Source organism: Labeo rohita, chromosome 8, assembly GCF_022985175.1.
Source record: "Labeo rohita strain BAU-BD-2019 chromosome 8, IGBB_LRoh.1.0, whole genome shotgun sequence".
Classification (NCBI taxonomy): Eukaryota; Metazoa; Chordata; class Actinopteri; order Cypriniformes; family Cyprinidae; genus Labeo; species Labeo rohita.
In genome coordinates, this window is record NC_066876.1 from 17,745,755 (window position 1) to 17,769,135 (window position 23,381).

At 37.6% G+C, this 23,381-nt stretch overlaps 1 protein-coding gene across 1 annotated transcript; it reads right to left on the reverse strand.

Annotated features, from left to right (window-relative positions):
• Positions 1 to 3,092: 3,092 nt before the first annotated feature.
• Positions 3,093 to 10,167, reverse strand: LOC127170294 (cytochrome P450 1A1). Its single transcript, XM_051118155.1, has 8 exons — positions 10,081 to 10,167; positions 9,905 to 9,976; positions 6,707 to 7,599; positions 6,499 to 6,625; positions 6,331 to 6,420; positions 4,523 to 4,646; positions 4,294 to 4,380; positions 3,093 to 4,215 (listed from the first exon to the last, which is right to left on the reverse strand). The coding sequence occupies exons 3-8, from the start codon at positions 7,547 to 7,549 to the stop codon at positions 3,924 to 3,926; spliced, it is 1,563 nt and encodes a 520-aa protein (XP_050974112.1). The 5' UTR covers positions 7,550 to 7,599; positions 9,905 to 9,976; positions 10,081 to 10,167; the 3' UTR covers positions 3,093 to 3,923.
• Between the last annotated feature and the right edge of the window lie 13,214 nt (positions 10,168 to 23,381).

Sequence of the window (23,381 nt, forward strand, 5' to 3'; positions counted from 1 at the left end):
ACCAGGAGCATCATAAAAAAAAAAAAATACTTAATGTTGAGTCCTGAATGAGGAATAGAATAAAATAGGATAGAACACAATATAACAGAATAAAATTAAATTAAACAAAACAGAACATGAAAAATTAGTATAGAAGTATAACAAAATAAAAAACAAAACAGAATAGAATAGGAAAAAACAGGATAAAATGGAACATAACAGAACATAATATATTGAAATATTCAAATAGAATAAAACAGGATAAAATAGTATAGAATAGCACAGAATAAGATAAAATGTTAGAATAGATCAGAATAGAACAGAATAGAACAAACAATAATAATAGAACAAGAAATAATAAAATAGAACAGAACATAAATATATGAGAATAGAACAGGATAAAAGATTACAATAGAACAAAGCATAATAGAATAGAATAGAATAGAATAGAATAGAACAGAACAGAACAGAATACAAGAGAATTGAACAGGATAAGATAGTCGTAGTCAACTACATTTCCCAGAATCCTATGGCTATCACCTGCTTATTCTGCTCATTCGCAACACCTGTTTACTATCAGTCTCATCAGTTCTCTTATATAAGCATGCACCAAATACTCCTTCGTTGGTTGCATCTGAAAATTCAGCCAGCTGCCTCACTGCCTTATTTGGTAATGACTTTTCAGGCAACGTTTGTGCACAAAGACACCTTACGAAACTGATTTTAGACATGCTTCTGAGGGAACAGTTTAATAATCTACAACTAAATAGAACTAGCTTTGGTGATAACTAAGCAAATATTTAATTATTATAATACTGATTTCTGAATTAACATCAAAATTTAAAATCAAAAAGTTGGTCACAAACATACACATTTGTACACAAACTGACCACCAAGGCAAGACAAGGTCCCGGGTTAATGGATACCAAACAACCTGGCCAGTCTTCAGCCATGATCTCCACCTGCTCCGGGACAACAGCCACTCATCATGAACATATGGTGTCAGTATGAACATGAGCTGGCTGCATAAAAGGTTTCGACTAGTCCTACAAGTTAGTCAGATAATTTTGTCTTTAAGACTGGTCATAATTTGGTTACATTAAAATGTAGATTAGTTTTAAAGTTGAATCCAAATATAAAACTTATCCCTTGGCTAACTGCTAGTTGGTTTTAAACAAGGTTCTTTATTGGCATTAATGGTTCTATGAGGAACCTTAAACATCCATGGAACATTTCAAATGCAGAAAAGGTTTTTTTTTTTATAGTTGAAAAAAGGTTCTTTAGATTTTTAAAATGGTTCTTTTAGGAACTGAAAGGTTCTTTGGGGAACCCAAAGTGGTTCTTCTAGCATCACTGCAAAAGCACCCTTTTGGAACCTTTATTTTTAAGTGTGTAAGATCTTAAGACATCCTAACACAGAGGCTAAATCCTTCCCAACCTCCTAGATGTTCAATTGAGAGGAGGTTTGCCAGGCACAGATTGCATGTGAAATGGCCTGCTGTTGCCAGCTGTGGAGAACAATTAACACTGATTTGACCCTGATGCTAGAGCAAATTACAGGTATAGTGTAGAAGAAATTGGAAAAAATGGGAGACATTATATATCAGCATGGGGTAGAATGTTTCAGAGTACAATCAAGAAAGGGAAAACAAAAGGCCCCAATTGCAGCAATAACCAGGAGGCAACAAGAGATCAAGTCCCCCATTAAACAAAGGTGGCACTTTCGGAAGCAGTGAAAAAAAGCTCTGAAAGGGGAAAAGAAGAAAGTATTATTGTGCTTCAAGCTGATATTAAACTCAGACTGGAATCCCTTCTTAGAGTGAAGAGCATGCAAAAATGCAGGAGGAAAAAAGATCAGAGCGTAGTTCTTTTTCGATTCCTTCAAATTTCTGATTAGTCTCTTCACAAAGGAGAAAAGTGGAACTCTAACAAAGAAAGACCTGGAGGATCATTTGAAGACGACACACTCTGACCCAAGATAGCACGAACAACTGTCAGTTCCACCAGACATTTCACCAGTCAACTCTCCAGAACATCAAATTGAGATTCACCCTCAAGTTACATGATACATGAAAGATTTTTACATTACTTGTTTTAAACTCACCAGTAGATGTACCAGACTGATATTAAAAAGCAATGAGACAGAAAACATATTTCATTATTTGATTAACCATGAAGTGTATTAAACATCACATTATAACCTAATGTAAAAACTGCGGTGGGTTTGTGAGTTTTAATTACATATAATTATATAAATAAAGTTTTGAGTCGAATGAGGAAAATACAGTGCCTTGAATATTTCTGAAACATAAAAAAGCAAATAAACAAATTGCACTTTAAATACATAGGGCAGTAATGTTTTACTTTGTTCTAACCGGTAACTCTGGATCTAGTTTTTACTCAGAACCTATTTGTTTTTCATCTCTGAGTTTAGGCATACATGAGAATAATAAATATATATTTTTGCTTGAATAAAATCAAAAATAAAATGAATTAAGCACTAGAAATGTTATATTTAAAAGGCAATTAAACTCTGGCAATAATGCCAAAAAGAACATCTGAAAAAAAATAAAAATAAAAATAAATAAAATACATTTATTAGTAACACTAACATAGCAGAATGTTTCAGGTAGTCATGTAGTGTGTCTCTAGTTTAAATCAATCAGTGGTTATCACAAAAGTCCTACATTTTTTAGATGTGCAATAGAGACAAATAGACACATTCACAATAAAAGTTAATTTATTTATTGAGCAATCATATATATATATATATATATATATATATATATATATACACTACCGTTCAAAAGTTTGGGGTCAGTAAGACTTGTAATAGTCTTTAAAGTAGTCTCTTATGCTCTTCAAGGCTGCATTTATTTGATTAAAAATATACAAAAAAAAAACAGTAATATTGCAAAATGTTTTTACAATATAAAATAATGTTTTTTATTTTAACATACTTTAAAATAGAATTTATTCCTGTGATAAAAAGCTGAATTTTTATCAGCTGTTACTCCAGTCTTAAGTGTCACATGATCCTTCAGAAATCATTCTAATATGCGGATTTATTATTAGAATGATCAGTGTTGTATAATATCAACAGTTGTGCTGCCAAATATTTTTTGGAACCTGTAATTTTTTTTTTTTCACGATTCTTTCATGAATAACAAGTTTAAAAAGTACAGTGTTTATTCAAAATATAAATATTTTATAACAATGTAAATTATTTATTATTAACTTTTAATAAACTTTTAATTATTAACTTAATACATCCTTGGTGAATAAAAGTATTAATTTCTTAAAAAAAAAAAAAAAAAGAAACAATAAAAATGTACTGACCCCAAACTTTTGAACGGTAGTGTATATGTATACACAAAAACAATGTCCCTGCTGATAGAGCTGACACGAGACCACACTTGCGGGAATTATTAATTGTAGTACTTTAGACATTAAGCTCCTGCCACAGAGAGAATCAGGTCACAGAGACAATTAAACAACAAAAATATTAGAATGAATTAGAATGATCTTGATAACTGTGCTGATACAGTAATAAACTACAGTAGGCAACATTTGAAGTGGATCAAAAAAGTTATTCAGAGTTGTCCTAAGACAAGAATGGGTATTGTTTTGGTTTTATGACAACTTTGATGAAAGGCTTTGATCCACTTCAAATGTTGACTACTATATGTTCGAAAGCGAAAACATGTTATTACTATAAGTGTGGAAGAACCCATGCAAATATGCATGTGCATATGAAAACATAGATGTATGTACATGATAAAGGTGATAAAGACAAATTGCAGACTCTGTGTTATAAGCTTTGCGGTCCAGCATCGTCAGAATTAAATGCAACAGATGCTTGGACAAACAATATCTGCCATTGTGAGCCAATGGCGAGCTTTTCACCTCAGAATGGATTCATATCACACCATGGTGCTGGGGAATTAGAAGCCAGGTTGTGACGTAACGCGCAGCAGACACTGCTTGTGCTTCATGGTAAGCCCATACTCTGGTGTCATATCCAACGTTTCTCCTGGCATCCCACTGAACTTCAACCTCTGGAGAAGGATGGCCAGAAACAGGAAGAGCTCGGCACGTCCGATGGACTCTCCGAGGCAGCGTCGCTTCCCCAGGCCGAAAACCAGCACCTTTTCTCCTTCCATTTTGTTCAGGTCTGTACCATCCACAGTGAGGAATCGGTCCGGGTTGAAGCACGACGGATCCTTCCACAGCTCTCTGCACATAGAGACAGAAGATTCACCTGTTTAAAATAGCATTACACCGCACATATTTAAGTCATTATGAGAAACTTACGGGTCATGGTTGACTTGCCACTGGTTTACAAACACACAGGTGTCTTTGGGAATGAAATATCCATTGAGCGATGTGTCATTAGACGTACTGAAAGAGAAAAAAAAAAAAAGCCCAAGCATTGGCACAGCCAACTTTGATAAACCCTGCAACTTTGTTTACAGGCATCCATCTTTGGTAACTCAATTTGCATGTGGTTTTCTTTAATCCAAATATGCCATTCTCAACTCACCAGTGAGGAATGGTGAATGGAAGGAACGACGAATGACGGAAGATCTCCAAAATGAAGGCCTCAAGAAGCGGCAAATTCGTTCTGTCTGACAAACGTGGTGTACGGTCCATTCCGATCTTTTCATCTAGAAAGTTTTTAAAGTATATAATAAAGTATTATAAAGTATATAGTTCAGTTCCAGAACGAAAAAAAAAATTACAGATAATGTACTTACCCCATTGTCATCCAAGATGTTCATGCCTTTCTTTCTTCAGTTGTAAAGAAATTATGTTTATTGAATAAAACATTTCAGGAATTATCTCCTTATAGTGGACTTCAATGGTGCCTGCCAGTTCGAACATCCAGAATGCAGTTTAAATGCAGCCTTAAAGGGCTCTAAATGATCCAAGCCAAGGAATAAGGGTCTTATCTAGTGAAACAATGTCATTTTCAAAAAAATAAAATAAAAATGTGAATACTTTTTAACCTCCAATGCTTGTCTTGTCTAGCTCTGCCATGTGCACTCTGTGTAATTCAGGTCAATACAGTTTTGGTATGTCGAAAAATCTCATTTTCTCCTCCAACTTTAAAATCGTCCTACATCGCTGCAGAAGTACAGAAGTACCAGTGTTTACAAAGTAAACATGCAAAGAATGTTCAAACGGTCTTTACAAATAAGGTAAAACAGCGATGTTTTGAAAATGAGATGGGGGGTTTTCGACCTACCCTAACTGTATTGACCCGGATTACACAGAGTACGCATGTGCATCGCAGAGCTAGGCAAGACAAGCATTTGCGGTTAAAAAGTATACACTTCTTGTTTGTTTTTTTTTTTGGATGATGACTGATTGCTTTACTAGATAAGACCCTTATTCCTTGGCTGGGATCGTTCAGAGTCCTTTAAAGCTGCACTGATTTTGGAAGTTCAAACTCGCGGGCACCATTGAAGTTCACTATATGACGATAATTTCTGAAATTTTTTCCTCAAAAAACACAATATCTTTACGACTTAAGAAAGAAAGACATGTACATCTTGGAAGACCACAGGGTGAGTACATTGGTCCTCATTCATGAAACACGAGCAGAAGAAATTTTTGAGCAGAACGAATACCAACCAACCATCCTGCTTAAACAACGATAACTGCTTTTTATATTTAGTAAAATTCTTTAAAATGAGCTACTAGTAATACGTTTCTGCCACAGATATTCCAAATCATAGCAACTAAAGCGTCTCAGCTGGAAAAATGCTGTGCCACCAAAGTGTTTTCAAGCGCCACCAGCTGGTCATTTTAAGAAGAACGCCTGACATTTTTAGCTGGCTAAAAACTCTTTGGTGGACACACGTTACTTGAATATTTATTGTTAGACATATGGTCTATTAGTCTTTTTTGCATTTATGCAATATACTGGAGCCAAACCTGAGAAGGGAGTTCAGAATATTCCACTGCGTTCCTGGACACAATTTGCGTAGCTGTAACTCATAGGGGGGGGGATTATACTAATTGTGAATGAGCGTGCACGAGCGCCCTATTTACGAATGATTGGAATCCATTAACATACACATTTAACTAAAAATCACACATTTACGAAGTGTTTGTGAATCTGGAGGAGAGTTTTCGGGAAGGTCTGGTTTGCGTGCAAATTACTCAGAATTTACTCATATATTTCTGCAGGTTTCATGAATGAGGCCCATTATCTGTACATTTTTGTTCTGTAAGTGAACTACTCTTTTAATGGCATTTGTCAGACTGGAAGATTTAAAAACTAGCTTCGGTGCAGTAAATCCACCTAGACTCTTAAAAATAAAGGTTCAGCAGAGAGATACTCGCTCAGCTCCCTTTGCAGTCGTTCCTGGATCTCAGGGTAGTTAACTAGATAGACAACAGCCCAAGACAGAGCAGTACTGACAGTGTCAACACCTGTCAATGAACAGAGACACACTTTAATATAATGCAAAGACTGGAGAGAGAAAATCATTCAGTTTTCCCAGCACTCACCAGCTCCGAAGAGGTCATTGACAATTCCAACAACCTTCTCATCGGACACTTGGACATTTGAGCTCTCTGCCAGTTTCCGGTCTTCGCAATGGTTGATGAGCGAATCTGTGATGTCACGGATGTTGTCCTGCAACAAAATTCACATTTGATGAGCTACACGGAGCATAAAAGAGAAACTGATCTATCTGACATGTCTGAGAGCCCCCACCTTGTCGAAGGTGTCATAATGGTCTATGACGATCTTGTTCACAAACTTCTCTAATTGAGCATTGAGTTCCAGGAACTTCCTCATCATTTTGTTGGGCAGGATGCGCAGAAAAGGGATGAAATCCAAAGGGTTGCCGCTACCCACGATCTTCAAGAACTCGTCGCTCAGGTCAACCAAACTCAGCAGCTCGTCATCGTCGTGGCTGTAGCGCCGGTCGAAGCATATTCCACAGATCACATTGGCCACAGACACTACGATATGGCGGAAAGGATCAAAGCACCCGTCTGCCTTCATGACTTTGTGAAGCCTTTCAATCAAATAGAGACTTTCCTTGCTGATGTGCTCCTCAAGAGCGCATGAATACTCTGAGCTTTTGCCTTGCACCATTGAAAATGTTCGCAGGGCGCTTAGGGCCAGCTTGCGCCGGGTGCGCCAGACTCCCACCTGATCCGTGCTGAAGGCCAGGCTCTTGCCATTACGGATGAACCTCGAGCTGTATAGATCTGGACGTCCGGCGAACTCTTCACCCTGTTTGAGGAGGGCTTGATGGATCACGTCGTTTCCGCTGAGCACCACTACGGGACGCATGCCGATCTGGATCTGGAATACGGGGCCATAGCGCTTACTCATGGCAGTAAGGCTCAAATGTGGGTTTTTTCCCAACTCCAGGACATTTCCGATGATGGGAAGAGGCTTTGGCCCTGGCAGCTTCTGGAGCCCCTCTGGGATCTTAGTACGCATGAGGCGCATGAGAAGATACACCAAACATACTGTGATGATGGCCAAAAGGCTCTCGGACACAGAAATTGAGCTCAACATGGGAAGAACCGCAAGAGGCATCATTATCTTTCTTTGTTCTGTTTCTCTCAATAATCAGACAATGAACAGGTTACCTGTATAAAACAAAAGAGTGATAAACAAGACTAATAACTTTAGAGAGCAAGAAACAGTATAGTAACACGTCTTGCGTGCGCACACACACACACAAATGCACATATATATACAGTAATGTGAAAAAGTTAGGACACCCTATTGAATTAAAGTTTTTTCCCTTTTTTTTTTGTATCAGGACATAAAAAAATATCTGGTCCTTGGCAGCTCTTAAAAATGTGGAAAATAAAACCTCAGATTAACTTTCAAACAAATTCAAGCTGATCTACAGACACAGGGTACAACAGTGCCAGCTTGCACTGTCCATCGGTATCTGAATGAAAAGGGGCGCTATGGTAGGAGACCCAGAAGGACACCACTGCTGACACAAAGGCATAAAAAAGGAAGCCTGGAGTTTACCAAAACTTGAGTGACAAAACCACAATCCTTCTGGGAGAATGTATTGTGGATAGATGAGACAAAAGTAGAGCTTTTCGGTAAAGGACATCATGGCACTCTTTACAGAAAAATAAATGAGGACTTCACAGAAAAGAACACAGTCCCTACAGTCAAACATGGTGGAGGTTCAAAGATGTTTTGGGGTTGGTTTGCTTGACTGTGTGAACGGTATCATGAAATCTGATGCTCACCAAAGAATTTTGGGGCGCAATGTAGTGGCCAGTGTCAGACAGCTGTGTCTCCACCAGAGGTCATGGGTCTTCCAGCAGGACAATGACCCGAAACACTTCAAAATGCATTCAGAAATGGTTACAAACAAAGCTCTGGAGAGCTCTAAAATGGCCAGCAATGAGTCTAGATCTGAATCCCACAGAACACCTGTGGAGAGATCTCAAAACAGCAGTTGGGAGAAGGCATCCTTCAAATCTGAATGACCTGGAGCAGTTTGCAAAAGAAGAGTGGTCCAAAATTCCAGTAGAGAGGTGTAAGAAACTCATTCGTGGTTACAGGAAGTGACTGATTTCAGTTATTTTTCCCAAAGGGGGTGCTACCAAATATTTAGTTAAGGGTGCCAATAATTTTGTCCAGTGCATTTTTTGGGTTCTGTGTGGAATTGCATCGGATTTGACTTTCCTTCTCTGTTTTTTTGTGTTGTCCAATGCAAACAAAAAAATAAACATGTGAGTACCAAATATTTATATATATATATATATATATATATATATATATATATATATATATATATATAGTGTTTACTGCATTTTGTAGAAATCAAGGAGAAACTGTGCAAACTTTTGCCCTCATTTATTCTGGATAACACAAACGAATAGGGTAGACCAGGTACAGTTGGTACACTTCTTGCTTTTTACGTTGCCACACCAAAACTATATGGACTGAAAAAAAGTTATTTTTCATATGACATTACCTTTACTTGTTTACTAAAATATTAATACTTATTAACATCCATAAGTAGGTTTTATTTGCCACAATTAGCTCATAAACATAAGAAGTTGTTTTGTTCTAACTATACCCATGTCGGGTACTGTTACAACTGTACAGTTGAGACACTCATCCGTAATGCTGTAAAGCTGCCTAACCAATTCTTTGCAAATGTAAAATACCTTTAAAATTAATGTTCAGCAGTTTTTATTTCCATTTTTCATTTTCCAATATTTTATTTGATTATTTGTTTAGTTAAAAGTAGTTAATTAGTAAAACAGTAAAAAACACTGAACAACTGCAACAGCAGTAATAAAACAGATCAAATGCAAACAATAACCTAAAAAATAATAACAATAAACATAATAACAATAGCCTAATAAAGCATCAAAACAAAACAAAGGTCATTCTCAAAACAAAGGTATATTTGTCTGAATGTGACTATTAACTTGTGAAACTGCATGTGCCGCAATAGGATTGTAGTGCGGGTACATTTGATACAACTGTACCCTGCTGACCACCTCGAACATTCCTCTAGATTTTACGATTACCTTGCGAGACACAAATTCATCCAGTATGTCAGTTTTTAGAGCACAGATTAAGGTTTACGAAAATGCAAGTTAACTTTATTTGCAAAATTTTAGTTAACAGTCATGTAAGGATGAGAAATTATTTAATGTGGAAGGGACGTGGTGACGTGAAAAACTTACCTTAGAAAAAAAAAATTGTCGACGATATGTTCGAACTGGAAAAGCTCATGTTTACATTTTCAGACTTGTTGCGCACGCAAGTTATTTAAGGTGTTTTAAATGTGTTATGTACCCCTGTACCTGGTCTACCCGCACGCGCACTGTGACATCTAATGCAGACTGGGCAGAATACACTTTAACAAAAGCTCATTTTCAGAACATATAACAATGAAGCATGTACCTGGATAACACAAACGAATATATATGAGGACTCGTGCAGCATACACTACAGCATGCGGCAGCAATGCACGCGCTGTGAAAAAGAGAAAATTACAGACATTACAAAAAATGCTTTCAGTGAAGAAAAATAATTAACAAAGCATACGTATACATCCCATAAGGGCTTTAGATCACAACCATATCATATGAATTCATCTGTTGAATCACCGCATGAACTTCTCACGCAGACTAGGAAGAAGCTAAGTATGCCAACTCCCAAGTCAGTATGGCGGCAGGAAACCCCAAATATGGTCATAGCAAGTGGAATCACAAAATGATATATACATTTTCATACACACCTGCTATATATATATATATATATATATATATATATATATATATATACAGTCAAACCAAAAGTGGGTGCTAGTGGGTACAGCAGTTCATTTATGTAAGTGAGGACAGCAACATAAAGTAAACTGTGACATATTATACCCAAAAGTTCTTCATACAGTGGACTACCACTAAAACTGATAGAAATTTGTGACCAAAAATTTGATTTGACACTTTCACCTTACCATGTTTTGTTACATACCTTTCTATCAAAGTTATCAGAGTTCTTGTCATATTTTTATTACCATTTTCTAAACTATAGCGAAACTGTGATAATGAAGGTTTTTGAATAAATTTCGCTTCGACTGTATGGTTTTTTAAATTATTATAATTATTGTTATATTTAGATGTAAAACCTGACCATGCACATCAGTTGTACAATATTGCATAAAATAGGTCCGAAGTAAGGAGAGTTGTTATTTTTGTGTAAAAAAAGTTAATTTGACATCTGCACATATACTAATTTAAAAGAAAGAAGCATTAACATCACACTTACCGCGATCGGACGAATATTTATCCTTCTCAGTTTAGTCTGTCTGTCCAGAGTCAATTAAGTCCAAAGTTCTGCACTTTCCAGCGGGAAAAAAATGTACACAGAAGAGCTCGTCGTGATTGGTTGCACTTCACGTGACGTCTCGCATGGAAAACAAAAACGAAAGAAAGACTAAAATATTTGCACAAAATAGCCCTTACCACATACAGATTTTATTTTATTTTTTATATTATATTATATTATATTATATTATATTATTATATTATATTATATTATATTATTCGGCCTATATTATGACATGCAAAAACAAATTTAATGTGCTCTAAACTTCAACTAAAGTGTTAATTACGTAATTTAAAAAATTACACATTTATACTGCTTACTCTTTTAATAGTATCGTTTTTTTGTTGGATTATTCCAAAATTTTTTCATTGCGCTACCGAAAACCCCTTTATAAGAATGTATGGAGTGAGATTTGAAGCATGCAGTATGCAGCGCGCAGTATGCAGTGTCACTGTGCATGTTCTGGTTAGTGCGAAGTCCGTGCCCTGATGTTCGCGTGAGAGCGCTGGTAGGAGTGGGCTCGCTCTTCGTGACAATCCTAAATGTACCTCTCGGTTAGTCACGCAAAGGCGAAGGCGGTTATTTTTCTTAAGCACGAAGGTGCGGATTTTTGCTCTGTGAATGAACCTTTTGAAAACATGCGATCGGTCAGTTCGACACCACAGAAACTCAGTCCACTCAATCCCGGTTCAGAGCCATGACTCGCTGTAATCCGGTTCCCTGCCTATGAACTGGAAGTTGCGACACATTCTGCAATGTTTCGGCAACTGGCGTGACCAAGGACAGCTTGGACAATGAAGTCTCACTTAAAATGTGCGAATATCACCTAATGAAAGCAAGCACTTGGAAGTGCAAGCACAACTACATCTAGTAGTTAATGTGATTCTCTACACTTGTGATTACTTTGTTAGAACACATGTGTGAACTTTAGGACAACCAAAGGTTTCCACGTGCCTGTGGAAATACACGGCAAGGACGTGAACAGCTCCGAGTAGAACGTCACATGTTGTCATCTCGAAATTACGATATGGCGTGAACGCAGCATAACCTTCATATAACCACAAAAAATCACCAAAACACCAGCTGTTTCGAACATACTGAGCAGAGATGATGGTGAGAATTGAACTGAGAAGATCCTGCAGCATTTGAGCACAAATGACACTTGCTTTGGGATGGTTTTTATCAAATGCATTGGCAATCAGACATTAAGTGTGAACTATCTATAAGAAGCATTTAAGAATCTGTAGGCTGAAAACTGACTTCTGTAGTTACAAGTAATGGAAACACCTAAAGCCTTTATGTATGGTGTACTCATAATGCACAATGTAATTCAGCTATTTCATAAATAACTGTAACCAATTTTATTTGCATTATAATACTTGAAGGTTTGTTTGCCCTGTGTTTTAATGCATTATACTTTCTAAAGGTCTAACAATGACTATTGTAATGTATAAGGTGGTTACATTTATTCATGAAATCAGTGCATTATTAACTGCATTACAATTATAATTCATGCATTAAAGCTACATTTATTATACACTATATTTAAAGGCTTTAACTAAAGTGTTAATAATGTTATTTGTAAGTGAATTTGAATGCTAACATAGATAATTTATGAAGAGTGAAAGTGGGGTACAAACAGTAAAGAATCAGAAGTCAAGTGTTAAAATAAAAAGAAAGAGCAAATGCTGTTTGAAAGGCAAATAAGTATAAATAATAAGAATGATTATACTGCACTTACACAGTTTTTACTGTATTTTTACTGTATTTTACTTGTAAAATATACAGTAATTTTATAGTCTTTTCTCCAGTTATATATTGCAATACAAGAAAAAAATAAATAAATAAAAATAAGAAATAACAACTGCATAACTTTTCATGTTTTTAATTGTTCAAATGTTGCAATAACATTACAATTTTCACAGATTCATTTAAGACTCAAAGAAAACACTATTATAAACTATTATATATATTACAGCACATACCATTTTAACTATTATAGCTAGAAATTTTTTTTAACATTTATCCTAAGCACAACACACTATGATAACTGAACAGCAATGACAGTGAAGCTTCAAATAAAACTCAAACTTTTGTTACACACAAGAAGCATTTTTCAAGAATGCATACATAAATATTTGTATATTACAGCAATTAAAAAATATGTAAAAAAAAAAAAAAAAAGGAACAAATTCAATCATAAGAACAACTTCTTTTTCTGATCTGGAATTTTGCAGAGCACTTGAGGTGTGTCAGGATTTATCCTCACAAAGAACCTTCACAAAAAAAATAATTCATTAGATTCATATTTCATTCTCTTTTGTACAAACTTTTTAGAGCATTAGTTCAGCCAAACTGAAAATTTTGTCATCATTTACTATGTTGTTACAAACCCATAAATATCTAGTTTGTTTCGGAACACATGAAAATTGATATTCTCTGTTCATTTTTGTCTATGCAGGCAACCAAAGTCTTCTAGCTTCAAAAAGTGCATGAAGACATTGTAAAAAATAATCCATATGATTCGAGTGGCTTAAGACACCTAATCAGTTCTCAAGCATGTTTGAGATTCTGTTTACCACATTTGACGCACTCTACATATTTGGATGATCAATGTTTGTATGTGAATAAAAGCCCACGGATTAATTCCATTTCTTTATGCACTTTTTGAACTGGAATATTTTGGTTGTGTGTACTTTCAGTGGACAGATAAAAATACTGTTATGAATTAATTAGAAGAATAAACAGAATAGTACACCAGTTAATTTTATTTAACTCAAATTGTCACTTATCATTACTGCATGCCAAGAAGACAACACCCAAAAATTGTAATTCTCTCAGTATTTACTCACCCTCATGTCATCCCAAATATACTTTCTTCTGTGGAACACAGAGATTTTTAGAAAAAAAGCAAATGATAGGTTTGTGTGAGAAATGTTTAAATATTTTTTAAAAATTAATATTATAAACCACTGCTTCCAGGCAAGTGTCCTACATGTTTGTTTGACATAAATGTCAACATGTTGTGAAGCATCAAATTTGAGGGACCTATCCACTTGCATTATATGGACTCACATAGATGGATTATTTTTCTAAAAATCTCTGTTCGTGTTCCACAGAAGAATGAAAGTCATGTACATCCGGGATGGCATGAGGGTAAGTGATGAGAGAATTTAGCATTTTTAAGTGAGCAATATTGATGGGCAAATTAAGCCTATTGAAGGACTAAGACTTTCCTCTGACTGTTTCGGGAAAAGATTCAAAGCTTTGAGTGTGTTGTAGAAACAGCTCTATCTGTTGGTTAGTAAAAAATAAAGCAGCCAAAAGCCTATGAAAGAAGCTCCGTCGTGAACAGCATCACCACACATTCCATAGATCGATTCATGTTACGTGCACATGATGAAATAATTTGTATTCATATTGTATGATTGGGTATATAAAAATGTAATTAAATAGGTTTAAATGTAAATGTACTTGTAAGATCTGAGAGTTCGAACAGAAAGAAAGGCTTGGTATGTCATTTGTCACGTGATTTCTACGTTAAAAGCACAAGCCTTGAATCGAGGCTTCATCTGGCGCGCCCATTTATTCTCAACACAAGCTCCAATGCTTGGTTTAAATCTCACATCACTAGCGAATCCCTTAGAAAAAGGGATAGTCCACCAAAAAATGAAAATTCTTGTCATTCTTTACTCACCCTCATGTCGTTTCAAACCTGTATACACTTTTGTCTACTGTGGAACACAAAAGATATTTTGAAAAATGTTGGTGACCAGTGTTGGTGTTTCAGGTCCTGTTGACTTCCATTACATGGACAAAAAACACAATGAAAGTCAATGGGAACTGAAACTGTTCGGTCACCAGCATTCTTCTAAATATCTTTTTGTGTTAAACAAGAAAGAAGTGCATACAGGTTTGGAACGACATGAGGTGAGTAAATGATGACAATTTTCATTTTTGGGTGGATTATTTCTTTAAGGGATTGTTTACTCAAATGCAAATTCTCTTATAACTTACCCTCATGCAATCCCAGATGTACATGGCTTTCATTTTTCTTTTTTTCCCTTAATGCTTACTTAATATTTCAGCATATTGCAAGATGTACTTACCTCTAAATAAACAACAAAGTAGTTGCTTCCACTTAGTACTTGATGTTAAGCACATAAATGAAGAGAACAGCAAATGCAGAGGACGTATCTGGTAGGTCAATCACAGAAAAGAAGACTTTGCTTTCAATCAGCAGCATCCATTTTTTTGCAGTGTAGAATTGAATCTCCTAAAAAAAAAAGTCAATTAATTAATTTATTGTGTTATGTTTTTTTATAGTGATATTTGTGACTTTACAAAAAAAAAACATTTCACATTTGATTATGGTGTCAGTAAAAGTAGATGCAGATGCAGGCCCGGTTCCAGAACCAAATCACTGAGGGTGCTTCTGAAAATTGTGAGGGTGCTCACAAAAAATATGCATGGAACTGTATGAAAACGGTACCATCAAATAGGACTGAGTAATATAAATCGTCTACACTAGTATCGTAATTGTAGTTTCAACAAATGCCATCTAACATCAAGAATACACTGTGAAGGTTATTACTGCATGCTCATCTAGGAGCAGTTCACATGTCGCGCCTAAAAACGCGTTCTTTCCAAAGCGCTAAGTTACGCTCCCATGGCGTCTGTCGTTACTAGGCAACCATGGCCTACGCTCTCCATGAAGACAAGTTAGTTTCAGCAAATGATAAATGGCTTTCTAGCACTGCCCTGCTACAAAATGTATTTTAAAAATGTCTATCCCTGTGCAGCTATGATCAGCTGTTTCACCGTCTTGGCTGAGTTTTCAATGTTGTTTCTATAAAGGATGAAGCTGATTGGTTGGTTCGTGTCACATGACCCGAGGTGCGCTTTTAACAATTCAGCTTGTGTATTTACAGTATTTTTTTACAGAATTTGCAGCGTTAAAACTAGTACACGTTTAACATGATAGCAAGCAAGATATGGAATAAAAAAAATGTCCCATTCCATGTATTAATTTTTGTCTAGTCTGCGTGTTCATTAATTTAAAAATTAATACGCTATTAATAATTTTATCTGAGGGTGCTTTTGCTTTTGTTTGGGGGTGCTTAGCACCCTCAAGCACCCCCCGTAGAACCGGGCCTGTGCAGATGTTGGGGCCTTTCTCATTAGTTCAAAAGGATTGTTCACCCAAAAATGACAATTCTATCATCATTTACTTACCCTTGTTATTCAAAATGTATTTGAGTTAGATATAGAGAGCCATGAATAAAGTGTGACAAAAGGTTTATTTTTAAAAACCATCCCTTTAACATCGCTAAATCATGTATTAAAAGATCTTACCAAGCATGATCAGAGTAGTAAAAGCCTGGTCTTTGCATCTGCTGCAGTTGTTGTGACCCACACACACACACATACGCAGTTTTTTCTAAGTGTCAGTTTTAGAAATTATCAGTTGTCAATTACACAAATGAAAAAAAAAAACTTACACTGGGTAAAAGGAACAGCAAATCCTCTGCTTCTTTTAAAGTGGACCATCAACAACAGGACAGTGACATCAGTATTCACATCTGGCACAGCAGCAGAAAGCTCAGTTAACATTACCCAGCAAGCAATAGTCGTCATTTCAACGTCTAGTTTAACTATAGACCCGATATAGTCCGGCTATTTGTAACCCACTTCTAGACCAAATAATCTTGAATTTAGTTACATGTCATTTTTTGGCAAAATACTTGTGAGATATATGATATTTCATCATGTAAGCAAAGTCAACAGCGTTTACAAGGTGTTTGGTTTTATTTCTCTCTCTCTCTCTCTCTCTCTCTCTCTATATATATGTATAGTCTATTCTAGGGCTATGTTTAGACGTCTATTGAATTTTCACTGACAGCCCAGTGACAACCTTATTTTAGCCTAGACGTCTAGGCTGTGTTTCAACGGCTAATATACGTTTTTTAGACCAAAAATTGCTTGCTGGGTAATATCTACACAGATTTCTTAAAATCACATTTATGCTGTGTGCTGAAAATGATGACTTTACTCTAAAATACTTTTTACAGTTACTAACTGGACATTATTTTTTTTTCTTAGGTGTTCGGTGTTCACAAAAGCTGAAGCTTCGAAAAGACTCATTTCTCCCAAAGGGTACAACTCCGACCGGAAACTAACAATAAATAAATGAATTGTTCTAGCTATTAGACTGTGTTTTATAACGTCTACACCTACCATAACCATAAACGTAGCCCTTTCTACCTAAGTATTATTGTCGTACAGTGTGACAAAAATAGGGTTAGATTTATGTGCGCATGCCCAGTAGCAAGAGCTGTATTCTTTCTAGCTAACAGCTAGCTACTAGGTCACGCGGTGACGTATCGATCTGCTATTGGTCACACGGTTTCACGTGATACGAATTAGCACGTCAGAGTTCATGAGTCTATAACTGTGCAACGCAGTGAAACGCCAAACTTTTGCACGCGTTTGCTGTTCTGAATGGAAGTCAATGGGACGAAAAGTGGTTTCGACTGGGAGAATCTCCTCTCCACCGCACGCTACACGATGATCATAGAGAAGAGAAGAAATACGTCCGAATCAACGCTGCAAACGAACGATTAAGCGATGCGGCTACTGCCATGAACACACAAAGCTATGTGCGGTGAGTGTCTACTAGAGGCCACAACTCACGGATTCGCGGATTTGATGGAAGAAGAAGAGTCAGCCGCTCCTGTCTTGTGGTGAGTGAGAAAATGTAACGTTAAACAACAACCGCAACAAAAGTAGTAACGTTAGTAGTAGTAACCTCAAATTGCTGCATGACCAAATACCGACGTAACCTGAAGGCCTAAATTAGTTTTAAAACACCGTAAATAACGTGGTTTGACAATTTCTCAACTATGTTTTTTTTCTCGTCCCATTCATAAAAGCTTGTACTAGGATCCGCTCGCCTCTCGCCTCTCACTCTCCGTTACAGAATACTCCATCACACAAGGATCCAGCAGCTTCACCCACGGACAGTCAACAGGTATGGACACAACCCGGATACCTTTTAGATTAAAACAAGGACCAAGATCTCTAGAGCAACACATCTGTGAATTCCTGGCAATTTCAAATCATTCAGATCTCCCGGACTGTATTTTATGTGAGATATTTTGCGATGGTTTAAATGAACAGTTAAAGGCGAGACTCAGACGCGAGGGTCCACGTTCGTCTCTAGCCGCTTTTTTGGACTATGCACTGTTGTGTGTGGGCTCGCCGTTTACTGTGGGTGTCGCGGAGGAGGAACGCGACAACGCAGTAATGGCGGCCGCGCATCCCGTTCGCAAAATGGCGGCCGCACCGGTGCGCGTTCACACCATGGCAGCGATAGCGGAGCCTGTGCACAAGATGGCGGCAACAGCGGTGCCCGTTCGTAAGATGGCGGCCGCGCCGGTGCGCGCTCACAAGATGGTGGCGACGGCGGAGCCCGTTCACAAAATGGCGGCAAAAACGGAGCTCCGTTACGTCACAGCTGCCATACCAGAGCCAAGTCAAGTTGCAGCTGCGTTCCCTGAGTCAAGTCAAGTTTCCAAGTCAAGTCAAGTTGCAGCTGTGTTTCCTGAGTCCAGTCAAGTTACAGCTGCGTTTCCTGAGTCAAGTCAAGTTTCCAAGTTAAGTCAAGTTGCAGCTCCGTTTCCTGAGTCAAGTCAAGTTTCCGAGTCCAGTCAAGTCGCGGCTGTTGTTCCAGAGTCAAGTCAAGCTACAGCTGCTGTTTCAGTGCCAAGTCAAGCTACAGCTGTTGTTCCAGCATCAAGTCAAATTAGAGCTGTGTTTCCTGTGTCAAGTCAAGTCAGAGCCGCTCTTCCTAAATCCAGTCAAGTCACAGCCGTGGTTCCTGAGTCAAGCAAGGTCACAGCCGAGGTTCTTGTGTCAAGCAAAGTCACAGCCGTGGTTCCTGAGTCAAGCAAGGTCACCGCCGTGGTTCCCGAGTCAAGCACGGTCAAAGCCGTCGTTCCTGAGTCAAGCCAAGTCAGAGCTGTTGTTCCTGAGTCAAGCAAGGTCAAAGCTGTCATTCTTGAGCAAAGTCAAGTAAGAACCGTCGTTCCTGAGCCAAGTCAAGTCTCTGCTGGTCTTCACGTGTCAGATCAAGTCACTTCTGATCTCCATGAGTCAAGTCAAGTCACCGCTGATCTCCATGAGTCTAGTCAAGTCATTACTAAACTTCACAAACCAGGCCAAGTCACTGCTGATCTCCATGAGTCAAGTCAAGTCACTGCCGATCTTCACAGGCCAAGTCAAGTCACCGCTGGTCTTCACGTGTCAGGTCAAGTCACTGCTGATCTCCATGAATCAGGTCAAGTCACTACTGATCTTCATAAACCAAGTCAGGTCACTACTGATCTTCACGAGCCAAGTCAAGTCACCGCTGATCTCCATGAACCAAGTCAAGTCACCACTGGTCCTCATAAGCCAAGTCAAGTCACTGCAGATCTCCATGAGCCTGGTCAAGCCACAACTGATCTACATGAGTCAAGTCACGTCCCGCCTGACGGCCCAGAGTCAAGTCACGTCCCGCCTGACAGCCCAGAGTCAAGTCACGTCCCGCCTGACCACCCAGAGCCAAGCCACGTCTTGTCTGTCCGCCCAGAGCCAAATCACGTCTCGTCTGTCCGCCCAGAGCCAAATCACGTCTCGTCTGTCCATCCAGAGCCCCGTCTCAGCGTGATGGCGATCACCATTCTCAGTATGTGGGCCGCACACTACGCTCCAGAGGTCTCGTCTGTCACCAAGTCTGCTCCCGAGGTCCCGTCTGTCACCAAGTCTGTGCCAGAGGTCTCGTCTGACCTCCCAGAGCCTCGTCACGTCATGTCTGCCAGTATGATGGCGATCACCATTCTCAGTATGTGGGCTGCACACTACGCTCCATAGGTCTCGCCTGTTCACAAGTCTGCCTCAGAGGTCCTGTCTGATCACAAGTCCGTTCCAGAGATCGGTCACTTGCGATTCGCTCACCTCCAGATGTCGCTCTCACCCTGTCACAACACTCAGACTGTTGCACCACACCCCGGACTACATTCCCCGTCATTTAGCGTGCTGATTGGGTCAGCACCTGTGACCAATCAACGGCGCTATAAAAGTCCCGGTCTTTCCCCATACAGATCACGGAGTATTGTGATTAGTATTGTTGTTGTTATCATTGTTTCCTAGTTTCCTAGTTTCCTTGTTCCTGAGTTCCTAGTTCTCTGTGTTTAGTCCTCTCACCTGGCCATCTCGTCTTGACTGTCTCGCCGCCTGCCTACTGGACTCTAGCTTGTTGCTTGGATTATTCTCATTGTTTCCTTGGCCCCTATTCGGATTATGTTCGCCGCTGATTGACCCACGCCTGCCTTTCGGACTATTCTTGTGTTTTGCTCCATACACGCCTGCTACTGTTTTGACCCTGCCTGTTCGACTATGTTTTTGTCTCGTCCCATTAATAAAAGCTTGCACTTGGATCCGCTCGCCTCTCACTCTCCGTTACATAACGTCAGAGCCATTGAAAAACAGAGCTGAGACAAGCTTTGATCTCGCCGCCACGTGGTCACATGATTCACGGAGCTCTCAAGACAAACCGGCGTTGACAGCTTTACTATACAGATATTTGAAGCAATTTTTGGTAAACATTACAGCATATTATGCTTTGACTTTTACGTCGATAACATTTACAGTATAATTTTATTCTGGAGAGTTATGGAGGCAACCCTTACGAAAATTTAACATGGTTTTACTACAAATAAAACAAAAAAATATATAGTTACTATAGTTAAACCATGGTAACCACAAATTAACCATGGTATTTGTAGTATAACTATGGTTATACAAATGGTAATCAATGCGCCAAAAAAAACATGGTTACTACACTTTTACTATAATAAAACCATGGTTAATTTTTGCAAGGGTTAATCGAATCTGTCACTGGCCCAATCTGGCCACTGCCGCGTCCTCACAAAAGTTTATCATTTGCACGTGTTTTTTAACCTTGATTATTTGGAATTTTAAGCGATCACAGAGAGACGCGATCTGTGATGGACAAATAGCCTACAAAAGTATTAGCTTTGTAGCTTTAACAATGATCAATACATAATTTATACAGTGGAGACAGATGCACCGATCGACTGGACATATTTCAACCAATCTCTTGTTCTGAGGTTGCACACGAACTGCATGCAATCTTCTTATAAAATGTCACGTGTGTAGAAATATGACGAACTCCGTAGACATCTGTTAACAGAGGCCAAAGACGCTAAAGGTGAACGCAAATAGAAAAATACTGTAGCAGGCAGAGCAAGATCGCGGTGTACAATGCGCGAAATATTATTCTAAATATTGAAACTGTGGTTTATGAGAATGTATCTGTCAGGGGAACTGACTGTTTACATGGCGTCTTGTTTTCATTTGCTCATGTATGATGTATTTAAAGTTGCGTTCATAAGCACGGAGCTGCTTTGTTTACAGCGGTAACCATAGAAATGTAATATCACTATTATTCCATAAGCGCCACCTGCGGGTAAAGAGTTTGCGCTCTTTCAGTCTGCTGTTTTTCCCTAAAGCATCTTTTCATTTTTAATAAAATATTAATAATAAATACTTTTTTTGAACAAACAAATAATATTTGGACTTTAGTTAGGCTAGTAGGTTTAGGTGAGGTATCGAAAGTGGAATCGAGAATTGTACAATTTTATTTGGTATGTAAAATTTTGGTGTCATATAAGCTTATTTATTAAAATAAAAGATAACATGAGTCAAAAATGATGATAACACCAACTATTTAATTTTTTTGTGGTAGGGCCAGTGAAAATTTTGACCGGGCAAGTAAAAATTTGATCCACTGGCCACCCGGGCCAGTAGAAAAAATCCTTAGCGTTGAGCCCTGATATAAAAATAGATATGGAATCGAGATCGCCACCCCTACCCCCAACCCAACCACCCACTCCAAAACAAACAAACAAAAAAAAACTCACTCCAAGCTGAACTTAGAAGTTGGCAACCCTGATACCATATTAATACACAGCAATTATTTACTTACATGGCTACTTCCCATGAAATAAATGTCCATTCAGATAATGCTATCACAAAATAAACCCTAATAGGGTGATCAGGACCCTAAAACAAAGTATAAAGAATGTAGATTATATGACTGGCTAAAAGAAAAATCATTTACTAGTCTCACACATACCAGTACATCATTTAATTAAACAGAAATTGGGTTAAATTTGTGGGAAAGAGATTGAGATTGAGACAATTGTGACAAAAAACATACAGCTTCTGAGTTCAGTCTATAAGGGATAATTCACCCCAAAATGATCATTTTTTTCAGTTCTTACTCACCCTGGTGTTGTTCTTTTGTTCTTCTCTCTTTTGGACCACATGCTCGTCCATAAAATGGCAGTAAACAGTGACCAGCTTTAGGAAAAAAAGCAAAAGTAACACATAATATGCTGTGTATTTAAAGTTTTCTGAGCACATACTTCGGAGGGTTTGGTGAAAAACCCTCATGTGTGTTGATCAGTCTTTTCCACACAATGGCATTCAATCATTTTCAAGCTCAGAATGTGACAGCAGACCTGCACAAACACTACATCTTCAAATTACACTTGAGTGAGCAAGAATATTTTGTATTTAAAAATACAAGGACTGTGTCTTTGTTTCCTTTTTCTGCATCCTAAGACAGAGCAGCTAGGATGCAAGAAAAGGAAACAAGAATGCACAAATAATAAGGAACTGAGCAGCACCCAGACAGATAAAGAAGTATAGGTTTTTTCTCACCCACACTCAAAAAAATATTTGTCTCTAGTCAATAAGATTTATGTATTTTGATTGCATATAAAATTTCCATTAGTGATCGACCGATATTGATTTTTTTATTACCGATACCAATACCGATTATTTGCATAATTATCACGGAGTATAACCGATAACCGATATGTAGAACCGATATTTATTTACTGTTATAAAGTAAATCAGTGACTGAGTGAATTAAGTCCATACTTCACTTTGGTTTTTCCTCCTTTAAGTCATCTTAAAAAGTGTTTAAAATTAGCAGTCTTTCATGTTAAATTTAATCTTTTACAACAATAAAAACATTTTATTTATAAAACGCATCAGCTGCAACGCTAATAAGCAAAATAAATGTAGAATGTAGAATGTTTTCAAATGGAGAAAATTAATAAAGAGGAGTCATATCAACTAACTTAGTTTTAAACTACAGTTTATACGCTGTTTAATAGGCTAAAGAGTGAAGAATTCACTGGATAATGTTAATTCACTGAATAATATTCTCTGGAATATTGGAATATAACAAACAAAAGATTGTATTTTATTGTATTTTTCAACTGGTATATTATATCAGAATTACTAATATTGTTTTCGTCGTTCTATTCTGAAATGCCTACTGACGGCACGGTTTATCTATGCATTTACATAGAAGTATACCTACTCAAACTGTGATCGCTGGCAAAGATAATAAATAATTTCCATATTGTATATATTTAGAAGTGTATTAGAAAAATAATGGTTCTATAGCAAA

Coding starts and splice junctions, on each gene's coding strand:
- LOC127170294 (XM_051118155.1), bottom strand. CDS start 7,549: ATGATGCCTCTTGCGGTTCTTCCCATGTTGAGCTCAATTTCTGTGTCC. Junction 4,381..4,522: donor CCATTCACCATTCCTCACTG/GTGAGTTGAGAA, acceptor TTTCTCTTTCAG/TACGTCTAATGACACATCGC. Junction 4,216..4,293: donor TGGCAAGTCAACCATGACCC/GTAAGTTTCTCA, acceptor CTCTATGTGCAG/AGAGCTGTGGAAGGATCCGT.